Genomic DNA, 27,656 nt, shown 5'->3' on the forward strand with positions numbered 1-27,656 from the left:
CATGAAATATATTTGTTGCTTTATATAAGTTTATTTTTGATGCTTACATATTTTCTCTTATATATATCATTAAGTTTAAGGTAGCTAAATAACATTTTTAAGCCATATATGTTTGCTTGAACAATCAATATAGGCAGAACAATATAATTACAAAGCATTCACTTGGAAAGTCATTAAAACATATATGGTCTCGATCAAACGTGGACCCCATTTAATATCAAGAGCATTTATGTCAGTACGTATTAACTGAGATATTTCAACAGTCAACTAGTCTATGAACAGAACAAGACCAGCCCCAGACATATATTCATATAGCAGCATCTGTGGTCATGTGGCATATCTTAACATAAGGGTGAATCTCACAAAACCTGGAAAGAATATATATATAATGCTGGGTTATTTCAACCAATGCTTGGGTCAAATATGGACATAAAATTTAATTAAACAGTTTAAACCAACGGCTGACCCAAACATGGGTTGAAACAACCCAGCATTTATTTTATATAGAGTATATATATATGCCAACTACCCCTAGTTTTTAATTTTAATTTTAATTTTGCAATGAAATGTAACTTGGACATGTTTTCATGAGATTCATCCTTGAACTGAAAACAAAAAAATAACAGAATCTGTAAAATGAAATTGTGAACCATTCTTGAGTCTGACAAGTTCTTGGCATTGTCCCTATATAATGCATTGAAAAAAGAGACTTCATATTTAATCATCATAAGCTTATTTCTAATTAAACACCTTCAGAACCAACGACACTGAAGACACTAAAATGCACACAAATTATATTTTACAATTCACACTTGGCAAAGTATTTGATAGATTATATGTAGTTATTCTTCCTCCGGTTCAGGTTTCTTCAAAGCAGCCGTATAAACAATCACAGAGGGTGATTTAGTATTTCACAGATACAAAATAGCAATTTTTAAAATGCGATTTTCTCAAAAGCAATCAGCAATCCTTGGCACAGAGAAGTCGCTCTTTAATGCGGTATAAAGAACAGGTAGTTCACATCACACCTCATTTGATTTGTTCTCAATAGTCATAATATTAAAAGCCTTAAGGCAACAAAAAAAAATGCACAAATAGGCGTCTGGCTGATGAATGCGTGCTATCAGGGAATTGATAATGTTGTGTATATGCATGTGTAACATATTTTGCCATAATGCACCTGACGTGATTGGCAAGTAAATCAACCCAAACATTGTTAAATACTGTACATGAAACCAATATGCACATTCTCTTCCCTGACCATAATAAAACATTACAATACTGCACATTTAGATAGAGTATGTTGCATTATTGGGTCTATTGTTTCTAAACCATCGGATTCTATCCAGCGCTTTTAAAGCTCAAATCGTTATGTATCCAATTTTATTGAAAGGCAGAGAGCTGCATTTCTTGTCTGGCAGGTCTTGCATTGGAAAATGCATGCACTAATAATTCAGGGATTATGTTTTATTTGGCATTTCATCACTTTAAAACCCTTTCCGCCGCTAGCAGAATCCGAAGTTATAATATTTAATTTGTTCTAAAGTTGCTTGCATTCAATACATCGCTCATCTCCCGTGCATCAAACAGTACGTGCCATTAGAGTGGTGTCGAGGTTTAGATTGGCTAGCAATGAAGGCAGATATGAACATTCAAATGATCAAAGTCTCTGTCGTGAGAGATAACAGTCATAATCAATAACCCAAGGCAACCCAATATCGACTCCGCTAAGCTTTCCAAGAACTCGAACATTTTTCTGTCTGACGTCCGTTTGATCTTTTCCATTCTATCATTTTTCCTGCGTCCTGTTCGGCTCTTTAGTTCTGCTGTCATTACGGCTTAATCAAGACGGAAATAACAGTCCCCGGGTCTCTAATGAGATGGCCGCCTCCCGAAAGTGTCCATTTGAGAGACAACTGTCGGCTGTCGCTCCGGATAACACATGAACCCCTGCTGCCCCATTAGTCTCCGTCTCAGATCAGTGTATGAAATCAACTTCGCCAACTTCCTTCAAATCACAAACCCACTGGCTTACGGATCCTTGAGTGAGACCTTTGCTTAACGATTCCTCCTGTCCGGAAATGGTTTGGTGTTACATGCCACCTTTTATGAATAAAATTACATATTCCCTGCTGGAAAATCATGAGATTTTATAGTTGGTCCAGGCTAGTTTAGATAGAATTTGACCTGGGGCCAGTTGCATAGACATAGCCATTACGTCTTACTTTTCGGTATCAGATCAGACCAATCTATGTTTTTATGTAACTGACTTTTGAAACATTTGATGACTAACTTGTAAGACTAGTCTTTATGCAACCGGCCCCTGATAGACCAAGCTGGATAGAGTTAGAGTCGACCAGCAATTTAAATAAATTTTCCATGTTGTAAATAAAACAAAGTTTATATGCTTTACAAAAAAATACTATTTCAGTCTTTCATGTTTAATTTAATGTTACTTGCCATTTCTTGACAATCCTGAGCAGTAAATCATCATATCAGAATAATTTCTGAAGGATCATGTGACACTGAAGACTGGAGTAATGATGCTGAAAATTCAGCTTTGATCACAGGAATAAATTGTGACATTTACTAGGAATTTCCAACTTGACCAATTTAATTTGTTGTTTTTATGTGACATGAACATTTCCACCAATGATCAAATGCTTGTGAAGTATTAAAACTAAACTAATTCATGACAAAACTATTGGTTACAAAATATGCTGCTTAAGAAAGTAACCTCGATGTACTAAAAAACACAATCTCTCTATGTTTACTTGCAGAAGTCAATGCTGTGAGGATGTTTTTACTAAGAGAACCGAATTAAACAGGAGGACTGAAGCGTCTCAGATTCTTATCCCTAAACATGCTAAAACATCCATATAGGTAAGTGTTAACAACAGCAACGTACAGAAGCGCTCCCTGGCAGAACACACAGCTTGTATGAAACAAATGTACAGTCCGAGTTCTTGTTGTAACTCTTTCGTTCCTGTATTGCAGCGGCTTCCAGCCATTATCTGCTGGCTTTAACAGAAGTTAAATTACAAGGCAAGGCCATGAATAGGATCTATTAATGGACAAAAGCACATGAAGCTTTAAGCGATATGGTTTTAACAGTCTTAAGGTTGTCAATTGTCAACACGGGCCCGTTTACGTAACGCTAAGCCCTCGCTTTCAAAGAAATACAGATTCTTCTGTGAAACGTACATCACGTTAGGATTTTTTGGGGAAAACAGCGCTCAATACTCTGGCTTTTGCCTCTCACCACTGCGTGCTTTAGAAAATAATGCCTTATACCATAATCAAAATATTTCAAGGCTGCTTATTATGAAACGAAACATGATGCCTCGACTGGGTTCTATTCAAACCACAATCTGGCTCGGCTTCCAAGCCTCCAGTTGTTGGCTGATTTTAGGATCGCTCAAGCACAACGGATGTCTTCTTGGAGAGCCGACAGAATCCAAAGCCAACCGAGGGGTTTATCCGTTTACATAATCTGGAAAAATAATCTGATGTCAATAAAACCCTCCCTCTCGTTAATGTGAAACTATTTCGTTTACATGTGTTTTCCGATGCCAAAACCTAATAACGTGTCAAAAGAAACAAGCGAACAGGACGAAATCTTGCTTAAAAGTCTCTGAACAGACGATGAAAAAGCATGCCTCAACACCCTCACTGCGCACGTTCACGACGCCTGCACTTGTTGGTTATATGTGCGCTTTTGAAAGTTCACAGTAGACATCTATGCAGTCACACATGTAGGTGTCTACGCCGTGGTCGCGTCTGTCACGTCAGACTAACAGACGGGCAGCAATAACAGCACAACAAGCTCTCCTAACCGCTGCCTTTCTTCCTAAAATATACACTGACTCCAGGAACTCCGACGGCAGGTTACCACACTCGACACTTCTCCTCGGGGTTCATGGGAGTTCCTCGTTCACAATGAAACGCTTCGGAAAAAGCCTTGAAGTTCTGAAGGGAACCGAGAACCCTGTTAAAACACAAAACAACATGGCACTCAATCCTTTATAAAACACCTACAGTGTCCCTAAAATGTGTTTTAATCACACTTAAAAATGTCTGAATGCCTTTTTTATATATATATATATATATATATATATACAGTTTAGTGTTTACAGGGACAGTGCACATTAATAAACATTTATGTCAAAGTGCCAGTTTAGCCAACCGTAGTCCCTGGGCAGGTGTAATGTCAGATAAAATACATTAAAACAAATCAACAATATTTATACATACAGTAGACCACATTTCATGAGAATACATAAAGTGCGTTAAATCAAGGACAGCAAAACATAAACGTTGCATTAAACAACAAAATCGCTGCAGGATCTTTTCTTCAATTCAATTCATGTTTTTCTGTATAGCACTTTTCACAATACATATTGTTTTCAAAGCAGCTTCACATGTGTCTACATTACATTTTAGAGTGATTTCTTATCTTCATTTTTGCTTAGTGTCTTTGAATCAGCTGGTGTTTTGAGGATTTTTAGTAGATGTATGAAGTCAGTTTTCTCAGGTTTTACCACGTTATATTATTTACATATCTATTAAAAATATAGCAAACTGTGGTAAGGAAATATAAAGTTGCTTCATATATATATATATATATATATATATATATTTCCTTACCACAGTTTGCTATATTTTTGCTATATATATATATATATTATACACTACTGTTCAAAAGTTTGGGGTCAGTAAGATTTTTATAAAACTTTTATTCAACAAGGACACATTCAATTTCTAAGAAGAATTGGACATTTATAGTGTTGCAAAAGATTTCTATTTCAAAGAAATGCTGTTGTTACGAATTTTCTAATAATCAAAGAATCCTGAAAAAAATTGTCATTGTTTCCACAAAAATAAACTATTTTCAACACTGATAATAATCATAAATGTTTCTTGAGCATCAAATCATCATATTAGAATGATTTCTGAAGGATCATGTGACACTGAAGACTGGAGTAATGGTGCTGAAAATTCAGCTTTGCATCACAGGAATATATTATATTTTACATACATGTTCAAATAGAAAACAGTTATTTTAAATTGTAATAATATTTCTCAATATTACTTTTTAAAATAAAGCATGAGAAACTTCTTTCAAAAACATCTTACCGACTGAAAGGTAGTGTATGTTTGTAAAAACTTTGATTTTTAAGATACATAAAAAATTTTGTGGGTAGAATTTGTTAGTTTCAAGAATTCTTGCTTATTCTTTTTGCTTGCGTTTAACTCTTTAGCCGCCATTGCCGGAAATTTCCGGTTTTCCGTGTTTTTACTGTTATACGGTAGGGGGCGCTATTACGCATCTTCTGAAAGAGTACTGTATCTCCAGATCATAGGCAAAGGAGAAGCACAAACAAGTGATAGCATAATGAAAACTATGAGTATGTGAAATAACGCGATCATCAACATTAAAAAGCATATATATTAAAACCGCCTAATGTTACCGAATGAAATGTTGACTGTGAAACTATGGGGTGTTGATGGACTCGATCTACTTCCTCTGTGTTTTGATCATCGTTCTGAATCTGATCCCGACAAAGTCTTTAAAAAAACAATATTTTCTCCGCTTTTTGCTTAAAATGTTGCTTTTTTATGAAACTCACCCACATTCAAGTGTTGATAAAAAAAAGAATGCATGAAGCTAGAATAAAGCAGGTTTTTTTCTTTAAAAGTCGAGGGTCTTTCTTTCTTTTGATATATTGCATGTTCAGATATTCATACAACAAAATATTCTAGGGACCATGAAACTTTTGTGAAAATGATCAAAACTGCTGGGGGATGCTGGCAACTTAAAAAAAAAAAACTGGTGGGGAAAGAGTTAATAGCATGTGCTATCTATAACCTAATCGAATTACATTTTTAAGTGTGACTTGGATAAGTTTTTTAATTTTTAATAGAAAGATCTTGCCTGTATTCCAGAGGGCTGTGTGGGTCTGTTTTGATGGACTGAATGGCGTACTCAGGGCGACAGGCGCCACACCAGACCTAAAGAACACACACACATTTTTACATTTAATACAATAAACCCAGTCATATTAAAGTCAGCTGGACAGATGAACACATGGATTATAAACATTATTTTTGACCTAACATGCACTTTATGCGTGAATGACATTTGTAGGATTCTGCAAAACAGATCAGTTGTGTATTTTAACACATATTTTGACATGTGGCTGTCCAAATAATGACTGTTCAAATCCCAGTCCTTTAAAGCAGTACTCATCCCAGTGGATGACATGATTCAGCCACGGATTTCATGCCTTAAAGGAATAGTTCACCTAAAAAGTAGAGTAAATGATGGGATAGTTTTCATTTTTGGGTGAACTATACCTTTAAAGGGATGGTTTGGAGTAATTTCAACCTAGGGTCCTTTGCACCATGACCTCGAGCCAAACACCCCCCAGAAGCCTTTTTTCCCTTGGTCGATCATTATTAAAGTTAGAGCTTATTTAGAGATATCAGCCGGATGGCTTAGTGCAGGCGCTAATGGATCCAAGGATGTATCTGGTAAATTACCCCACTAATAATGCCCAGAATGGACCAAACTTCTACAGTAGGACAAATAGGTTCTGTACTCATAAAATGAGGCATTGGAAAGTTTGTAAGTACATCAGGAGTTTATTTAAATAACACTTGCCTGATGGCTAATGCTGCTGCTAACCCGGACGTCGAGGTCACTTCCGAGATTTGGGAAAAGCCCGTAAAAGTCCTGGCAGAAAGCAATGTATAAGGATGTAGTGTAACAACGCCCAGTTACAGGAATGCACTAATATTTTGTTGGTAGTACCAGTTTGCAACAATTATCAGTTAACACTAAGTTGTCAACACTTCGGAAAAAATAAATTTAAATTCACTAGCTTTTCCCTTACACTTGTGAGTTTTGCAAAGGACTTTTACGTGCTTTTCCCAAATCTCAGAAGTGACCTCGACGTCCGGGTTAGCGGTAGCATTAGCCATCAGGCAAGTGTTATTTAAATAAACTCCTGATGTACTTACAAACTTTCCAATGTCTTGTTTTATGAGTACAGAACCTATTTGTACTACTGTAGAAGTTTGGTCCATTCTGGGCATTATTAGTGGGGTAATTTACCAGATACATCCTTGGATCCATTAGCGCCTGCACTAAGCCATCCGGCTGATATCTCTAAATAAGCTCTAACTTGTTCAACCAAGGGAAAAAAGGCTTCTGGGGGGGTGTTTGGCTCGAGGTCATAGGTTGAAATTACTCCGAACCATCCCTTTAAGCATTTATTAGACAGCCGGTAGTCGTTTATTTTCCAGAGGTTAAGCAGCACCTGTATAATTTAAGTCATGTCAGTTTAATTTGATGCAGTCTATGCGAAACTGACCTCGCACGCGCGTCAAGGTGAACACATGCACGAGTTTTAAAGTGCATGTAATTCATGGTCACATACCTGGGCAAAGTTCAGAAAGAAGAGCTGTTTATGATCCATATCCAGTCCGGGAAGATGGGGCTCCTCGCCCTCCCTCTCCAACCACTTTATATACGCCTAATATCACACACACAAAACTAATTCACATAAACAGATTTTTACAAGGACATGTGAAAAGTGCTTGCCATGATGCTATAGGGTGTTTACATTTAGCAGACGCTTTTATCCAAAGCCACCTACAAATTAGCAACACAACTATGTGGTTGCTAACGTGTTGAGTAGTTTTTATCAGGTTACTAATTGGTTGTTTAAAGGGAATTAATCATACAAACCTTATATGCTTGGCGAACTCCACCGTTATCAGCAATATTCTCTCCTAATGTTGTGATGCCACTGACCTGCAACAACATGAATGTAACATCGTTTAGTGTTATTAAATGATCACATGTGGTATTATAGTAATTATTAATATTTTGAATTAGCTTTTACTTTTTACATTTTCATTGTTCATTTTAATTTGATGTTTTTTTGTCATTTTTATTACTTTTTTTATATTTAAATTTAGCTTTTAATTTTAGTACTTCAACTTATTTTATATAAATAGTAATTTGGCAACATTACTATTTTTTTTATATTTTTATTTATTTAAGTTTAAGTATTTCATCCAGTATTTATATTTTCTTTTATTTCAGCTTCATTTCGATTAATAAAAAACTATCTTAATAGCTTAATTTTAAGTTTTAGCTTACATCCAAATCACATCCAAAGTTTGACTCAAGTATCAAGTTTGGAATGTTTGAGTTTATATTAAAATCTTTTAATTACAGACTTTGATGTCATGACAAATCTGAGGACAGTTTGAGTTGCACGATTAATCGTTAAAAGACTGCGTTCTCGGTTCAAACACCCACACGATCTTAATCCTAAATGACTACGATTCGGCTATGTCTATTAAACACTTGACAAAGAAATACGATCTTGTCAAACACAAAATAATTATATCTGTCGTACAATCATTCATATTATCACAGAAGTATTGGGATAGAAGTTTACAGTTCAGATATGAACACTGATTTCTATGGTAGCGATCAAAATCACAGTAAATCACCTTTTGCAAGTAGCTTGACGCTTCTAATAACAATTGAATCATTTACATCGTTACACCAGTAGGTGGCAACAAGTGACTGTTAAAATGTTTTATTTGTTATTGAATTATTCATTCCAGAGATTCGTTAAAAAATGCTGATTCATTCAGTAATGTAATAAGTGAAGTCTTAATGAGTGAGTCATTGAATTTTTTAATCAAACTGTTTTATTTATAACAATTAAATTAAATTAAAATGAAATAAAAAAGGACATAATTTTAAATAGACGGCAGCAATTCACATTTTGTCAGAATCCCTATTAAATTATGCTGCTTTGCTTAGTTATCTATTCAGAATCATGGGAGGATCATGATCTCCTTTTTTAAACCAAAAACTTAAATTCAACTCAATTTATCTAGAATTGTGCAGCTCTATTTGCCGGTATCTTCTGAAAGTCAATAGCAATGTTTATAAGAAGCAAAATGTCCATAACAAGTTTTCAGAGAATGCACTGAATACAGTGCATCTTATTTACTGTAATAAAAAAAATCTTGCAAATAAATAAATGCCCCTCTTAAAACAAAACACAAATAAATATTGTAAAAAATGCCAATGGGATGGTAACTTGAGTACACTAAATCTTCACTAAACATTTTCAATGTTTGTAAAAAGTTAAACTTCTAAATCTATTTCTGTCTTAAAGTCCATTCATTTTTAGTGGCTAGATATTTATTTGAGTTTTAAGTTATTTTCGCTTGCCCAACCGGCAGATTTCTTTCTATTTTTAAGTGTGTTGACATTTTTATGTCAGCAAAAGTTTAAATTTGCTCTGCATTTAATTTCTTCTTTTTTTTTTAGGGCAGTGGAAATGCTTGGATGGGACCCAAAGCAAGCACATTCTACAAGTACTGTAAGTATAAATTTAATATCAGTTTGAATTGTTTTCTGAAGTTCATATTATTTCCATTGTACTGAACCGAGGTTCAACTTACATTTTGTCCTCCTGCAAGTTTCCAGCTGAACTGGCCGTACTGTTCCACCATGCATTTAGATTGATCCTCAAACTGCTCGGCAGAGTAGTTGCTCCACCAGTTGTTCATGTTCCCGTCCTTGTCGAAATTCCGGCCTATGAAAATAAATATTTAATTTTGTGGAACAAAGTCATATTTTTAAACAGACAAGCATTGTGGCATGCTGGTTTGGTCCAATGGAGAATGTATCCGTGATATTTAAAACCCGTCATTTAGCACAGAGTTTGATAATCAGCAAATCCACAAAGTTTATTCATCCACAGCTAACTGATAATTAGTACAATCCATCAGATGAAACCCATATTACCGTGATCATCAAATCCATGAGTGATTTCATGTCCTATAACCATCCCGATTCCACCGAAGTTTAGAGCTTGCAGCTGTTTCTCACTGAAGAACGGAGGCTGGAGGATGCCAGCAGGAAACACTGAAGGAAAGAAAGATGAATGCATAGAAAGAGATAGAATTCAGCATAATGCATGGATAATTGACCAGGAAATGCGTTTTTGAGATACTAATGGAGTCAAACAGCTCATTTTAATACTAGTAGAGTGTTAACTCTGGAAACTTTTATGTCCCAGAGGTTGATTTGTTTTTTATTAAAACTAACAGATTTCAGCTTTTTTCTAAAACCATTTTTTTTGAAGGTCAAAATACCAACACTAGTTTTACTATTGTCCCAGACTCTGACTTTCAAAATATTAAATTTAATGTTTAAAATATATATATATACACACACTTCTAAAGTATGATAATTTAGCATGACATATTTATATGATTTATTATATTTAAAATATGATATTTGAGAACAGTTTGAGTAAATTCTAAAAGTCAGTAAAAATATTTTAAATGTCTTAAAAGAAGACTTATTTTCAGAGAATGCATGGAATATAGTGTTTTAAAGTAAAAACATCTTCTGAAGTATGATCATTTAATATATTTAAATTATTACTTAAATTTAAAGTTTGATCATTTTATATTAACATATTTATATTTTTGCATATACACATTTCAATATTTATTGTGTATAAATTATTGATATGATGCCACGGTGCTTATTTGTGACATCAATCAACAATTTTCCCAAAAAAGGTTTTTTTCAAAATGTTAGCATTCATATTTACCCAACCGTCAGTGAAATGCGAGTCATGTAATGTTTGAAGGAGTCCATTATTTCACAAATGTTTAAAATGTCATTTCCATCACAGCATGCATGGGGATTTCAGATTTGGTGGATGACATTTGTTAGTTCAGAAGAAATGTCAATGGACATCGTGTTAGTGGACAAATTAAATAAATGAGAGTGTGGAAAGTGCTTTTTAAGAGACTCTAGAAGTGCTCATTTGAAACAATGTGATGGTAATATACCATCACCAGTGATATTGGAAGGACAGAAAGATCTCTACTGTGTACCGTCCTCCAGCTATAGAATATAGGGCTCAAAATGCCATTGTGCCGCAGTTACAGCTGCCGCTCTTGTCTCTAAAATGGCAATTCAGCTCAAAGTGTTTCCCAGATTGTCCAGGAACATTAAAATGTGCAATCTAAGAGTAATTATGTGGAAATTTCTCCCGCTGAAAATCTGCATAATCACTTGGCTTTTTGTAATCTGTGTATTAACCAGCGCTTGGCGTCCGCAGCCCATCTCTGGAAGCACAAGCTTTGTGGGCACTGGAGCCTGAAACTAGCTTTGTTTAATCTACAAGAAAAAAGCACTACAGGCATTAGAGCCATTATGACAATGGGCTGAGAAAGCGTTTGTATTGAGAGCCCTCAAAAGCTTAGGAGAAATCTGACCAGAACAAATATTTCACAAAAGACCTGCGTTTGGACAATGCTGATTTTTTTTAGTTTGCGGTTGTGGAAAGATCAGGGGTGCGTTTCCCGAACAATGATGTAACTCGCTGCTTAACTACCATATATGATGCATCGTTGAAGAAATCAACTAGCTAGTCACGACTGTTTCCCCAAACCGAATCGTCGCAAATTTGTCGTTTAACGACGTTTGTTAATGATGTCACGCAGGTGCTGGAGTAATAACGTCTTTTAATGAATCCTTTTGCGATAGAATTAATGCTAGATTTTTTGCTATAAATAATGAACATGGCATTTGAGGACTAATTCTCTTTTTTCTCAGTTATTTTTGCTTTATTTCCAAATTCAATCATAGGCTTGTTCTTATGGAGCACGTACGCACATGCACACTCTTCAGAAACATACTTTAAAGGGGTGGTATAATGCCCTTTTCACAAGTAAGGGCAATTACTCAATGTAAATAATATAATTTCACAATGTAAAATAAGTCTTTGATGTCCCCAGAGTGTGTGTGTGAAGTTTTAGCTCAAAATACCCCAGAGATATTTTTATATAGCATGTTAAAGTTGTCCCTTTTTGAGGGTGAGTAAAAACACACCATTTTTGTGTCTGTCCCTTTAAATGCAAATGAGCTGCTGCTCCCGGCACAGAGGGCGGAGCTTCAAGAGCTGTGTTCTTTTACCTCACACACACATGCACTGAAAAATTTCTAAAACTTTTAGCCTTTTATGTTCAAACCGAAGTCAGACAATGATGGAGAGACTCTAGAAGAAGTGACAACATGTAGAAGCAACAGGACATTTCTGAATGGTTAGTTGATGAATTTATGCAGCTTATGTGTTGTTATCTTCTAGTCATTGATTAGCATATTCTGTCTTGATAAGCTATAAATCGTGTTCAGGGGGCGGGGTTTATGTAAATTTTAGGGTTGGTGATGTCACTAACCCGGGAGGAATGTCGTGTAGTCTCTACCAGCCGTTTGTTGTAGTCCTTAAAAAGCGATTTCTTTAAAAGCAAATCTCTCCATTTGTTTTGTACTTTGAGCACTGTAACTCTGCAGATGTTGTTTATGCTCAAACAGCAACATTACACACTAACTAAAGTTAGAAAAGTTAAATCATATTCAACCACCCCTTTAAATCTCTTGACAAACTGACGTAAATGACATTTGTATGTATTAGAAATAAAAGACATAGATTGTCCTGAATGTCAGCTTGCTTATTTTGCTCAAGATAAGTATTTATTGAGTCCACATGTCATGCAAACAATAAACTCTGCTTCTAGCCACAGGTCGAGAGCCGTCGTTCCAAACACACAACTTTGCGATGCTGTTTGCAAATGTTCATTGGAATGGTTTGGGAAATACCGACTCGTTGAACTATATGCTGATAACGACGGAGCATAGTTGGCTAACAATGCTTTCGGGAAACACAGCCCTGTTTAGGCCACCGTGAATCTGGACTAGACTGGTTTGTGCTGGTCTAGCTGGTGGACTTTTTGCTTGAAATAGACTGGACGGATTGTAACGTGCATTCAGCCATTTTGTTGTTTCATTTTGTTTGTTGGTAACGCATTACAATAAGGTCTCATTTGTTAACATTAGTTAATGCATTACCTAACATGAATTAACAATGCCTATGTTTGGATATATTTCTAACTATATGATATAATGGACATATTTCTAACTATATGATATAATGGATATATTTCTAACTATATGAACTTACCAATCTGGTTTCTGTTGTGCGAGTAGAATGCATTGACCACAGCTGCACCGATAATCCACCTAAAACATTCATAGAGACAAAGAGAAAAAGCAATGACTCAGTGACGAGTCAAGAAAGGAAAATGTCTTTTCAAGCATATATTTATGTGTCTCGTACATGTCAGGATCCACGGGCTCCCTCAGCTTTTTATGACCTTTCTGGGCTGATGCTGCCAGGTTTTCCAGAATGTTCTCAAAGTAGTTCTCCTCACTGAAATTAAGCTGTGAACAGAAACATAATAACACATATCATAGATGTATCATTCTTATATTTATGTAATGAGTTAACAAGTTGCTTTGAATGTATTTTATTTTGAGCTCAAGGTTCTCTGAGTTTCCATACATGTGTGTATTCCTCGTCTAGCTTCTTATTTTCCTCCTCAAGGATGTGGTCGGGATAACCGATCTGTTCCGATATCGCCATGGCCTGCAAAACAGGAGGTTGGAAAGTGAGAATAGCTCAGAGCAAATATAATAATATTAATAATAAACTTTATTTGCAGCACATTTCATACAATAAATGCAGCTCAAAATTTTTACAATAAAAAAGCATTATAGTAAACACCAAAAGCAAATAAAAAATACCATAATTAATATAACGTAAGATTAAAGATCAAACCCACTTAATAATGATAACAAAAGATAAAATCTATATACATAAAATGCATAACAAAAATGGAAATTAAAAACCAAGTAATGTTGATATAGCATTGTTATTGAAATTGTGCTCAGTTAGTTGGAATATTATGCAATTCATTTGTTTAAAATGTTTAATTTATTAACAAAGCTAATTGTGTATAGGAGAAAGTGGGGTTTTCCAAACTGGGATTTGTAAGGGAACGGAAAAGGTTTGGGAGTTGATGAAAAGCTAATAATTATAAAAATAAAAAATAAATTAAAAGTATCAAATTAAAACACTAAAAAACTATTTTTATTTTATTTAATTTGTTTACCTGCATGTCATGTGACCATTAACCGACATTAGAGAACCATAAACATGCAAATGTATAAATATTTTAGTTTAAAGGGGTTCAGCTGAAGTTTGGGAATCCCTGGGATTAAGGAATGAACTCCAGAAATAAAAACATTTTATTTTGTTGTGGCCATTAAAACCATCTTACCTTCTCTCTGGCCTTCTCCTTGGATTTTTCATCCATCCAGCTCAATTCTTCCAATGTTTCCACATAAGCTTCCTGAATCTTTTTGATCAGTTCACCCACCTGAACAACAGCGGAGAGACACATTCAAGTAAACATGAAATGGTCCTTTTTCAAATAGCAGAAATAGCTATTATAGTTGGCATATCATTCAATTAATCTAATTAAAATGTAAAATTAAAAAACAAATTATTTTATAAATACATTAAGTAAAAATAAATTTATTTTTTAAATAAATTTTATATAATAAATAAAATAAAAAATCAGCTTAAATTTGTAACTGATTAATAACACCAATTGTTTAACGGAATAATATATTTTTTAAATATTCTTTAGAAGGCCTATGTAATGTCAGCCAAAAAGGAAAAGTCATTTTTCCATAATTTTGATGAAAGATGATTAAGTAATTAAGATTAATTTTGACTTCATGCTGACTTTAAAATGAATACAACTATTTGACTGTCCTACTATATAAAGCCACATACATCTTTATATTCAATGCAGAGTTACATAAAATCATCCCAGATTAAAAATAAACTTAATAAACTGAGATGACTAACAGTCAAATCACTGAACCCATCATTGGAACAGTCTAAACAATCCATTTGTGTGATTGTTCGATTGTGTAAAGCATTGAAAGAGGATGTTCCTGTTATGTCTAGCTGTGTGTTTTTAGGGCAGAGTTGGTGTTTTAGTGTTACCATGCGTTTGCTGTTTCCAGAGAAGGTTTCCCGGACGTACAGGGCTCCGACAGCGTTCTCCATGTTGCCCTGGACGTAGCGGACACAGTCTCTCCACCTCGCCTCCTCTACTGTAGTGCCATGTAAAGCCTGAGTGAACACACACACACACACACACAATGCAATGAAGAAAAATGGGACCAAAAAAAGGTTGAGAACACCATGTTAAATAAGTAAGGGATAATGTACATCCAGCCGGTTGTTATAGCAGAATAAACCCTGACAGGGTGATCAGGACAGTCTTGCATTAGCCTGAAGGGGTTTATTCTGAGATAACAACCGGCTGGATGTACATTATCCTGCTTATTACACGACTACTTGGCACATAAGTAAATAAAGACATGAAATATTGTCGAATTATTAGATCTTTAAACACAAAGCTTCCGCGGAGAGAGCAGTTGCAGCGCGGCAAGTTCAAACAAGACGGACGTTTAAGGGATACGGTACAGTCACACCACTTATTACACAGCATTTCGCCACATAAATAATCATGGAGATATTGATATTGATTTAAAACCGTACCTGTTTGTTATCTTATAACTCAACAGTGTACAAAACAATCGTCGCAAAACGGCAGCAGCTTCGTTTGAATGAAACATAAAAGAGCGAGTCCACGATACTGGATGACATAATTAAATAACTGTACACAAAATATTGATTTGAATGAGTTTTAATATTTTATTAGCTCACCAAATGCAAAACTTCCACAAAGAAAAAACGTTCTTAGCAAGCGTATAGCGCTAACGTCAGTTACCCGGATGAGCCTGTGTTAACAGGTTTTACCGGTTGTTATTGGGGAATAACATACCGCTGGATGGCGTGATTGACCAATCAGAATGAAGTATTCCAGAGAGCCGTGTAATATCAGGGAATAACACAACTTGGAATGTTACGACTGACCAATCAGAATCAAGTATTCCAGAGAACTGTTTAATAAAAATAAATAGAAGCTATTGGACTGAAACAGTAGCGGATCACCAAAAGTGAGTTTTAAAGCAGGCGAAGTTAAATGCCATGAGAGCTCTCCTCTGTGTGTGTTTGTTCCGAGTGCGACTGACCTTTCTGTAGTGCGCTCTCACGTCTTTGAAGCGACGGCTCATACTGTTGACCCTCTCCATGATGAGCATCCATGCCAGATAGTTCTGCAGAGTCCTGCCGAGATCACAAATGTGCAGATCATTTAATATCATACAGCACAAAACTATGCAACGTGCATTTTTATTTTTATATGTGTTTGTTGTGGATTATTGAAGCAGTGTTGTTATCGCTAACCAAAAACTAAAAACATTTTCATTAAATTAAATAAGTTTAAGAATTAAAATTACACCTGAAATAAAAACTAAATAGAAATATTTTTAAAAAAATGAATAAAAACAAAATTACTAGAACTAAATTTAAAAATGAAAACTACTTTAAAATTTGAATAAATACTATAATAACTTCAATGCAATGTAAATCGCTTTGGATAAAAGCATCATAAATGTAAATATATATTAACAGCGTAGAGAAGATTTCCTTAATAATTAAGGTGTTTCTCCTAGATATCAATACGATTAAATGGAGCGCAAATTAGAAGAGATCTTAACGATGTCTTAATCTGTGTTTAAAAAGTGCGTCAAAGTCAGAGATCTCAACATGAACTCAAATTCTGTGCTATCCGCATTCATTTACTCTCATTGTGTCATTTATTGTCTCGCTTTATTTCTCCTTTCAGCGAGTTTAGGATAAGCACAGGTGACAAAGTTGATACTTCAGTGGGACATTCACCTTTAAGTCGTCTCATCTCGGAAACCACTGAACCTCTGAGCAATATGTATTTCTTCTGGATGACCATAATTGACATGACAATGAAGAATTAACTAACATGTGTCAAACAGCGTCACCTAAGAACATCACCTGTGACTGTGCTTGGAAAGAACGCCGTGGAGCTTCTCCAGGTACGGCGAGCAGTACACAACCATGGGCTCTTCTGGTCGCACCGTAACTGACACGCTGGACATGATTCCCTGGATGTAGCGCGTCCAATTAAAGCCCTGACATTTCATGAAGAGAAACGAGAAGCATATGTGCTCTAATGAGAAAACAATGATGTTCCTGCATCAACAGGGGTTTGTGGGAAAGTGCAAAAACAATAAACAATAATAATAAAAAAACTGTAACTATAATATATAAAATTGATCAAATTTGACATTATTACATTTATATTCTGGCTTCTAAAGACTGGTGGGAGATCATGACATTAAAGGGATAATTCACCCCAAAATTTTAATTCTTTCCTTAGTTAGTCGTTCCAAACCCGTTCATGAGAGCATCACGAAGCAGAGGGACAGAAATCAATGATCAATGTTTAAATCTGAATAAAAGCCTAAATCAATTATGTTCATCATGTAACCTGATTGAGTCTCTTCAGAAAATTTGGACTCAATCGCTCAACCGGACTCTTCCTGTAGCTCAAACAGTAGAGTGTTGGCACTTGCAACGGCAAGGTCATGGGTTCGATTCCCAGGGAAAGCAAGAACTGATAAGAATGTAAATGTGTTGCTTGAAATGCAATGAAAGTTGCTTTGGATAAAAGCGTCTGCCAAATGCATAAATGTAAATGTGTGGATTAGTTTTACGATATCTTTGTGGACTTTTTGAAGCGCCAAAGTGTTGTAGCTGTCGATGGAGGGACAGAAAGCTCTCAGATTTCATCAAAAATATCTTCATTTGTTTTCTGAGGATGAACTGAAGTCTTGCGGGTTTGGAACGACATGAGGACGAGTAATTAATGACAGAATTTTTATTTTTGGGTGAACTATCCCTTTCATCACAATTATTTTGTTGTATTAACAACCATAATTTCACTTCAGGTTTAGACTGTTTAAAAGTTTGGGGTCAGAAAGAAATTTTTTTTTTTATTCAGCATCAAATGAATCAAAAGCGACAGACATTTATAATGTTAAATGCACCAAATGATTAGAGCATCAAATCATCATATTAGAATGATTTCTGAAGGATCATGTGACACTGAAGACTGGAGTAATGATGCTGAAAATTCAGCTTTGATCATATATTAAAATATATTCTCACAGAAATATTATGTGAATCATTATTTCACAATATTACTGTTTTTACTGCATTTTTGATCAAATAAATGCAGCCTCTGTGAGCAGAAGAGAGAAATCTTACAGAAACCTCAAACTTTTGAACAGTAATGTATATAATAACAGCTTTTACTGGTGCAGTTTTCACTGACTACACTAAAGACTAAAGGGGGACCAAGTGTTAAAGTAAAAAAAATCCCCTTCCATTAAAAACCCATGCTTTTCTGCCCTTACATTGAGGTTGAAAGCTTGCTGCACTTCTCTCAGTGTCATTTTGTTGTAAAGCACGGTGATGTCGTTGCGTTCTTCTGCAGGTGAGGTAGCCTGTTGAAGCACAGGGCAGAAGTCAGATGACATTTACAGCACCAGAACGCATTTCAGACACTCTGGCCAACTTCGAGCGTGTTATTTTTGGGGTTGTTGTGTTTTAAACTCACGTTAGCAATGTCTGTCTCCAGCTCCAACACTTGAGTCATGTCCTCCCACACCCGCTCTTCATCTTGGGTCAAGTTCCTGTCTTCTCGTGCGATCCTCGCCATGGAAACCATGAACTCCAGGTAGGACTCGCGCACCTGCACACAAACACGAGCGAGGATATGCTGATTCATGTAATTACAACGAAAGCATTGAGGGAGAGAATGGCTCTCACAAAATGACACAACGTACCTTCTTATAATTCCCATCGCTGAGGTAATAATCTCTTGAAGGCATTCCTAGTGCTGGCTGGTCAACCTGTGCAATCAGAAAGACGTAGTTAAATGATAACATCACTTGTTATGACAAACAATCTCCTATATTCGTTATCTGCATCGCTTTTGGGTGCGGCGTGCATGAGATCATCCAATAGTGCTCTGTTCATAATCAAACCAACATAAAATCACACTCGGTTTCATTAACTCATGCTCCAAATGGAATTTTAATCAGGGTGTATTATGTGAAATAAATTGCAATTAGCCACTGTGTTTTCAAAGGTGATGTGCCACTAAAACAACCAAACTATCAAACCGACAAGTACTGATGTGATTACCAGGGCATCATAAAGCAATACCATGCTACTTTGATATACACCATGATGCTGAATGATTACCATATTTATATACTACGCTTTAAATGTATGTTCAAAATCATGGTATTGCATATAGGTACATATCCAGAAAACCATAGTAGCACCATCATACACGTCCAAAAGACGTATTTCTATTGTACATACAGTACATCCAAAATGGTATTACCATATACACAGGGCCTAAAACTAACTTTTTGCCACACCTGCCAATGGCCGGTGACAAATTAATACAATATAACTAAGATACAAACAGTGCTTTTCAGGTTTTTCAGCAGTTTTCAGGTACAGAAATTTAATTAAATAAGCAAATGTAAAATAACACCGCATTGACTTCATTATTATAAATTTAACATCCTTATTAAAGTTACAAAAGTTATTCAGTCTAGAGCAGTGAGTGATTTTTTCTTCATCCTTTGTTGTTTGATTAACATGAGAAACACAGAAATATTAGGCGGCTGTCCCTTTAAGAGTGAATGCACGGATCTAATATACTGATACTGTACAGTGTACACACTCGTTTACTTTCTTAATTGTTTACGTTTGACATAACCGACTATGTTTACTAGGATACTCGCTATTTTTTGACCGAATTTTGTGTGAATTTGTCCACTCAAGTGCAAGAAGACGTGAAAGAGAGCTCAGTTTAGTATTCGTACTTCTGTCGCTTTAGATGTGTGGCATAGAAAACATAGTAGCAGTACAATGAGTTTTTTGCTAGTTATACATAAATGTAAATTATACAGGATGTTCAACAACTTACATGGATAATGTAGCGGCTGGAGTCGCGGTCATCTGGCCACACAAACATCTCAAGCACGGCCTTCTTATTGTAGCGAGCGTTCAGAACAGCGAGTGTGTCCTCCAGGCTCCACGCTTGCTCTGTAAGATCAAAGTTTTGTGGCTTTAGTCCATGTCTGTTCGCTTTGAGGCAATATATATGCTTTACAACTACATATGCATGCGCCCAATAGAATTTTTTGCGCAGATATGCGTTTATTATGTTTAGTTCTTACTCTATTATCAGCAGTTTTCAAACTATGAGAATGGTGCTGTGTTCGTGACCTTTCAGAAATACAGAAAAATACTGGCAAATATCTGTGTAGTTCGATTCTTATGAATAATTAAAAGAGTTGTTGCCAGTTTGAATCAGCCTGAAGAATCCTTCACTGAATGAATCTGTCAGTATGGCAAATGAATCAAGAAAGGACTCACTTACTGAACTGCAAGATCCATGTCAATGCATCATTACTTCAATAAAGTAGGGCTGGTTCACACAGAATGCATTTTGCGTCCAACTGCACTGCTTTTTAATAGTTTAGGAAACCTGTTCTTTTCTGTGCTGTGTTGTTTTATATTCATTTTAAAGCACCATTAGTCTTTTGATAATGCAATAAAATTAACTGCCAGTTTAATACTTTGACAAGGAAAATAAATGCTAAGATCAAATGGATTTTTGTCACATATTTCACTAAAAAGAACATTCCTCTCAATCTGTCCTGCCTCGACTTTCTTTTTCATTAGGAAATAAATCAAGACAGGAATGAAAATTGCATTTTAAGGGATCTTGCATCATGAAATCATATAAATACACTTTTCTTGCATGTGATTCATCAGTGCAGGTTTTCCAATGAAAACAAATATATTTTTCTCTGAAATGACTTTACTTTTCAGCCAGCTTTCTCATTTGTGGCTCATTCTCCATTTCACAATCCAGTTCATTCCCAATGGACACAATCAGGTCCTAAATTTTTATGTTTCACATATAAATGCATCACATTATGGAAGTAAAAATAAGTTGCAAACACTGTTTCAAAGACTTTTAATAACCACAAATGATGCCAAATGACTGCAATGCACACCATCACTGGTCAATTTCCCTTTTATTCAAAATTCTGGGAAGAAACTATTTTTAAAATTACCTATAATAAAACCCAGTGTACCAAATTGCCCTTTGTTTGCACAATCAGACGGATACTAGTAGATGCAGTAAAACATAATTACAGGCTGGTTTTCCAAAGGCCAGTTCTGGTTAAACGTCTCCAGTGGCATTAAAACCAGCATTAATTACCTGTCCATTGCTTTAAAGACACATAATAAATCTGTCAGCAAAGGCCAGAGTGTGTGCTTGGGTAGATGTATGCATATGAAGATTCAATTCCAGCGATTTTCTTCTATTACATTTAATCATTCTGCCCTCTCTCAAGGTCTATAATGAGGCACAGTGCCAATAATCACGGCGGGTCACTGTCTCGTCCTCTCACCCTCCTCGACGGGGCTCTATCTCCCTCTACACATGACAGATGAGCAGGACGGCCACTGCTCTGTGAAACCACTGGACTTTCCCATCAGTCCAGCGCCTTATCTATACCCAGCGACAGCACGGCTGGAGCGCTTGCGTTTATCCCATTTAGATAAGCTCAAGATGCTGCCATTCTCCGCGCGAGTGAATTAGAGACGGCCTGCGCTATCTCCAGTACCTGATGTGCCGTTCCAGACCTCAGAGGCCACGGGCCAGTCGCCAATACTGTCAATGAGCCCGAGAAGAGGCTGCGAGTCGCGCTGCTCTATCAGAACTGCAGGGGGAAGCAGAGAGACGAGGCCAAGTTGGTTCAAATCTTTTTAATAGTCAACTATAATAATCCTGAAACTAACCAGCTTTGAGATTCATCATAACATTACAGTGTTTAATTCAAAGCCATTTGAACTCATCCCATAAAGCATTGCTAAAAATGTAGCAGATTCAAAAATGGCATTGCAATAGAACACATTGATTTACAGTATAAAATACAATGTGTTCATTAAGTTTAATCACAAACACATACAAATGAGAATGTCATGAAACTCCATCATGTCATCTGCAATGATTTATGAAATTGCACACTATACGTGTAAAATAATTAGTTTTCGAAGTTGTAAATAAAACGATTTTACATGAAAATACTATTTCAGTCTTTCTAGTGCAAAATAACACGTTTAATTCAATGTGTTACATTTCTCTGTAAATATATATGAAATCATTCCTATTTTTTTACAAGTAGTGGTAAATCATAACAAAAACAATATAATAGAGTATACGCCGATCACAGTGTTGTGTACTCACTCTCGTTCATGCATGAGCTGTAGAGCGTTTTGGCTTTCTTGAAGGCCTCTCTGTCATCCTTACTTTCCATCTCCAGAACTCCTGTGAGATAATGAATCAGCACCAACAAGACGAAACTGTTTAAAAGAAATAACACTCATGGTGTTTGTGTGAAGCTGACGTAACCCACCCTTGAGCACGATCTCCAGCTCGTCTCTCAGGATATTGAACACGCTGTGGAGTGAGCTGGTTTCGGGAATGACGTGCCGCTCGATCCAGCCTCCACATGCGTACTGATAGAAGTTCTGGCACGGCTCCACGCTGGGGTCCATGTTCTGGAGCAGTCGGGCCGCTGTGGCATTGACATGAATCAAGAAATGATTTCAGATCTAGAATATAAGTTTGGACATGGTATATACAAGGAAGGCTTTCAGACATTACCGGCAGTGACGCACTGTGGGGTTGTACAGACATTGCTGTCAGCTTTTGATGGATATTTCAGCCCTGTTGTGATGTGGTGAGATAAACAACACAATTGAGGTTAACGTCTGGCTGAGATCATGTGACATAATCCACTCAAAAGTACAGCTCTATAGTGAGAGCTTATTGCTTCAGCTTAACACTGCAGGCTAGCATGTAATATAATGCAATTTATTGAAATAAAGCTTCAGTTGTTCACTCACTTACCAAAGGTTAGCCATGAGAAGAAAAAAAACCTGACACTGTGGCTGGTTTCAATTGATAATAGTAGTGCATATGTGTAGTACATGTATACTATGTGCAAATATATTGTACAGTATATGGAGTGATTATACAGAATTTATGGCAGGGCAAAACTCAAATTAAAATCAAAAACAGCAGATTTAAATGAATGGTGTGGATAAAAATCAGATACAAATATTTATGATCAGCTTAACAGCATACATTACCTTTTGAAGATTCATTTATGTTAAAACGCTCTGAAATATAAAAAGAAAATGCAAGATCTTAAAGAATATAATTGGATGTGAGAACCATTTGATAGATGCTTTTGGCTAATTCTACATTTTATATTTATGTGAAAATGTATGAGATATTATATGATTACACTTATTACACTTAAGTTGCGTATATATAAGTATAAGTATATATATATATATATATATATATATATATATATATATATACAAAAACAATCATACAATTTTTATATAATTAATTAATAATTAAAACTTTTTTTTTTTCATTCTGGTTTTCAAGAAAGTTCTTCAAAAGAAAGGATTCACCGAGCTGCTCCACGTCGTGGGCTATAAATAAATAAACGCGGGATATTTCTAACAAAGATCGTGAGCATGTCTGTTGTGTTTTGAGTGTTTTGAACATGAGTGTGTGACTTGTCCCCACCTCTCAGAGCTGAAGTGTAGAGCACGGTGAGTCCAGCCAGAGCACAGCTCATCAGAAGAACAATAACTGACAGTCCGATCTCCACCACAGTCCAGCGATGCTTCCTCGGTTTAGTGCTTTTCTCCATGATGTCCATTTGGCTCTCTGATTTTCCCATTCTTGGAGCTGTGGAATAGAGTATTGAAGTGTTTGTGGAGAGGGCCGAGGTGCCACAGGTGGAGCATCAGAGGATCCTGCTTTACACTTTTACCTCCACAGAAACAGTAATGCTGTAGCTGCTACTGAATAAGAGACTCGTTCACTGAGAATTAGGACGACACGTGATAGACACATGACTAGAAATACACAGTTTGACCCACGAATTTCCAGTCTTTGACTTTTTAATATATATAAATAATTTTATGACGATTACACTTGGCTATATATATTACATAGTATGCATTTACTTTGATAATATGGTATCATTCCTAAATGAAACGACACATAGGCCTACAGTACAAAAATGTGAGGCGGGTGATTTAATGCATGATTTGCATCGATTGATTGGATTGTGAAAAGAGGGAGGTAGTACGGTGGCCGAGAAGTGCAAAACAAAATAACACATTTATAAATGCAATGGAAAGACTAAAAACTATTTTGTTTTCGGAATTGTGATTTGTTTTGCACTTCTCGGCCACCGTACATTAGGCTACACCAGAATGGTGCGAATCTGAATATGAATGCGCGTTTGCTATAACAATAGGCTACCATTTTTTTCACTAGTCTTTCTTTCTTTCTTTCTTTCTTTCTTTCTTTCTTTCTTTCTTTCTTTCTTTCTTTCTTTCTTTCTTTCTTTCTTTCTTTCTTTCTTTTGAATAACCTGCAATGGTGAATCGTTAACAATAGGACCAACAATGCATATTAAGAAAGTAAATTAAATTGACTTAAAGACATGAGGCAAGCAAAACATGAGGCAGTTAATGTAGCTGATAAAAGTTAATGTAGTTGATCTATTGATGGTTATATTATTGTAATAATAATGCACTCAGAGCAACAGCTTTGTTGTGTTTAATTTTTAATGACGGCTAGATCCAAACAAGGGTAATATGAACCTCGGGGTGTCTTCAACCACATCATGTAACATATGCAATCTGTGGTTTTAGAAAAGAGTTTTTGCTTCATGACAACATCAGCACTCTTTCTGTCTTGGAAGCTGGAAAATGCTGATAAATTTCCTGCAAATTTTTTAATTTCCGGACTCATTTGATGTCTTTAGGCAAAACAGTAATCATAGAAAACAGTCTCACAGAAATTAGTTGCTTTTCTATTGCATTTTTAGTCACATTTGTTTTAAAGCTCTCAGCAATGCACAAGGCAAAATTATGTGTGCTTTCTGATTGTAATAATCCATATTGATAAAAACACAAATACATGTCTCCTGACAGTGTGTGTGTGTGTGTGTGTGTGTGTGTGTGTGTGTGTGTGTACGCACTATATCATTGAAGAGACTATTTACATTAAACTATGATATGGGAAAAATCATTAGAATCACATTTGTATTTTGAATATATATATTTGGTAACACTTTACAATAAGGTTCATTAGTTAACTACCTTGAACAAACAATGAACAGCTGGATTTTTATTAACAATAACAAAGATTAATAAATACTGTAACAAATGTATTCCTCATTGTTAGTTCATGTTAGTTAATACATTAACTAATTAACCTTATTGTAAAGTGTTACCATATATTTATATAGTATTACACAACATCTGCCCACATCAATAAAATGCCCACATATAAGTTTAGCCTTTTTGCAAGTTATCTGTCAATTGCAATTAGACATCATAAAAACTGTACTTATAGTGATAAGTTTTAAAAGAAGTACAGCATGTCACATTCATTTCATTTTAACTGTCATGCGTCCGATTAGTATTTATCATGGGAAGCACTTGTAAGCACAGCTCATCTGCATGTGTGAAATGCATTAAGAACATTAGCTGTGAGAGTAAATGATGGCTTATAGCTGTAGAGTCCCCTGCAGAAATGCCTTTAATCAAACAATCTAGTCAAGAAAAACCAGAAAGCAGCACAGAAAAGAATCTGCATTACTCTAAACAATAACTCAATAATTGATGTGCAAAATCAGCGAATCATTAATTAAAGTCCTTTTACAAACAGCTGTTGGCATCCATCATCTCAGCACATAACTCCACCTGTAAACTACAGAAAAACTGTTCCCTTCAGTTCCAACACAAAACACCCTCATGCTGTAGAATGTGAAGCGTCCGTACCTCTCTGATGATGGGGTCCTTGTTTGCCCTGTTAGGACGCCTTTCAATTTCACAAACACCCCTTCTGAGTTTGCACCCAGAGCTGGTGTGTGGTGAAATGAAGCAGCGTCCGACAGCTGGGTGTCGGGGAAGCTGTCTGTTCTGATGTTCCTCTGACTGACTGAGTGAGTGAGTGAGGAAAATGCAGAGGAAGAGAGAGAGAGAAGGAGGGATGTAAAGGAGGAGGGGCGATCGAGAGACGCTTGTGCCTGATGATGGGTGTTTTTAGGAGAAATCAAGAGGAGCTTTCAGAGGAGGGTCAATTATCAGTAATATATATATATGTGTGTGTGTGTGTGTGGCCTGGTTATGGGAACATAATGTCCCAAGATGGCAATATCCAAAATCTTTGTCCTTGTGTAGAAAATTTTGCATCCTCATGAGGAAAACAGCTAATAAATGTGTTTTTTTGAAAATGTAAAAATGCAAAAAGTTTTGTGTGATGGGTAGGGTTAGTGTAAGGGGACAGAAGATATAGATTGTACAGCATAAAAATCATTATGAAAAGTCCCCATAATACATGAAAACACAACGTGTGTGTGTGTGTACTTGTACAACTATCTTTGTGAGGACCAGTTTGAGTTTTAGACCATTGGAGTGAGGACAAAGAGAGTAAAGTGAGGACATTTTGACCGGTCCTGACTTTCTGAGAGCCCTTAAAAGGCCTGTTTGAGGGTCAAGACTTGGTTTTAGGGATAAGGTTATAATTAGGTTAAGGGTCGGTTTAGGGTTCGGGTTCGGGTTAGGCACTTAGTAAGGTTAGGGTAAGCGGCTAGAGATTGCATTGTGTCATTGAATGTCCTCATAAAGATACTAGATGTACAAGAATGTGTGTGTGTGTGTGTGTGACATATGAGCCAATGTTTAACACTTAGAATTATGTGGTTTGTTAATAGTATTACAGTGAACCAGAATAAAACTTCTTTTTTTTTTAATTAGCCTCTTTATTTCACCTCACAGCACCTGTTAAACAGAGGTAGTCCAAATCTGGAAGAGCAGCGCAGGTTAATGTCCGCTGGCCTCTCATTATTCACAGGCCAGGTGGACTGAGGACCGCGGCGCAGTCGGGGAGCTGGCAGGAACTGACATCAGCTTGGCAGGGAAGTGAGCTTCACTCCCACCGGTGTCAGATTGAAATGGCATGGTGCCCATACTCATTACCAGCCTGATTAACCACTGTAATTAGCTGATATTAGAGAAAGCGAGAGCCACCGGTGGCGACGATCAGCACTGGTGCAGAACTGCCCAGCTGTCCATATCAGTTAGCCCATCATAACACAAGTCGAGGGATAAATGCTAGAGACCAGAATAGAATGAGAACAACCTTTAGCTCACAATAGGGAACATGGGTGAATGGCTGCTAATTACGGTCGTCCATTAAAGACGATGAACTTCTGCAGGGTGATCTCTACGCAGGTTTAGATGGATATAGAAACAAGATGAGTGTGTCTTTGCTCAGTTCTGCAAAAAAAAAAAAAAAAAAACATTTTCTAAATGTATTCAGTTTAATGCTGCCTGCTAAAGTAAGCATATTAAAGGACTAGTTTACTTCAAAATGAAAATTCTGTCATTATTTACTCTCCCTCAAGTTGTTTCAAACCTGTATGAGTTTCTTTCTTCTGCTGAACACAAAAGAAGATATTTTGAAGAATGTCGGTAACCATACAGTTGATGGACCCCATTGACTTCCATAGTAGGAAAAAAAAATTACTA

At 36.1% G+C, this 27,656-nt stretch overlaps 1 protein-coding gene across 1 annotated transcript; it reads right to left on the reverse strand.

Moving 5' to 3' along the window:
* Positions 1-17: 17 nt before the first annotated feature.
* mmel1 (membrane metallo-endopeptidase-like 1) lies at positions 18-26,078 on the reverse strand. The gene is made up of 24 exons (XM_084100181.1): positions 25,905-26,078; positions 23,629-23,793; positions 23,175-23,204; positions 22,687-22,749; positions 22,436-22,597; positions 22,267-22,347; positions 21,644-21,739; positions 19,927-20,045; positions 18,767-18,832; positions 18,538-18,672; positions 18,335-18,424; positions 16,911-17,047; positions 16,073-16,166; positions 14,976-15,104; positions 14,239-14,337; positions 13,461-13,544; positions 13,236-13,339; positions 13,080-13,138; positions 9,845-9,964; positions 9,499-9,632; positions 7,754-7,819; positions 7,443-7,538; positions 5,936-6,012; positions 18-3,988 (listed from the first exon to the last, which is right to left on the reverse strand). The coding sequence occupies exons 2-24, from the start codon at positions 23,783-23,785 to the stop codon at positions 3,889-3,891; spliced, it is 2,298 nt and encodes a 765-aa protein (XP_083956307.1). The 5' UTR covers positions 23,786-23,793; positions 25,905-26,078; the 3' UTR covers positions 18-3,888.
* Between the last annotated feature and the right edge of the window lie 1,578 nt (positions 26,079-27,656).

This window comes from Abramis brama (assembly GCF_963993115.1).
Source record: "Abramis brama genome assembly, chromosome: 23".
Classification (NCBI taxonomy): Eukaryota; Metazoa; Chordata; class Actinopteri; order Cypriniformes; family Leuciscidae; genus Abramis; species Abramis brama.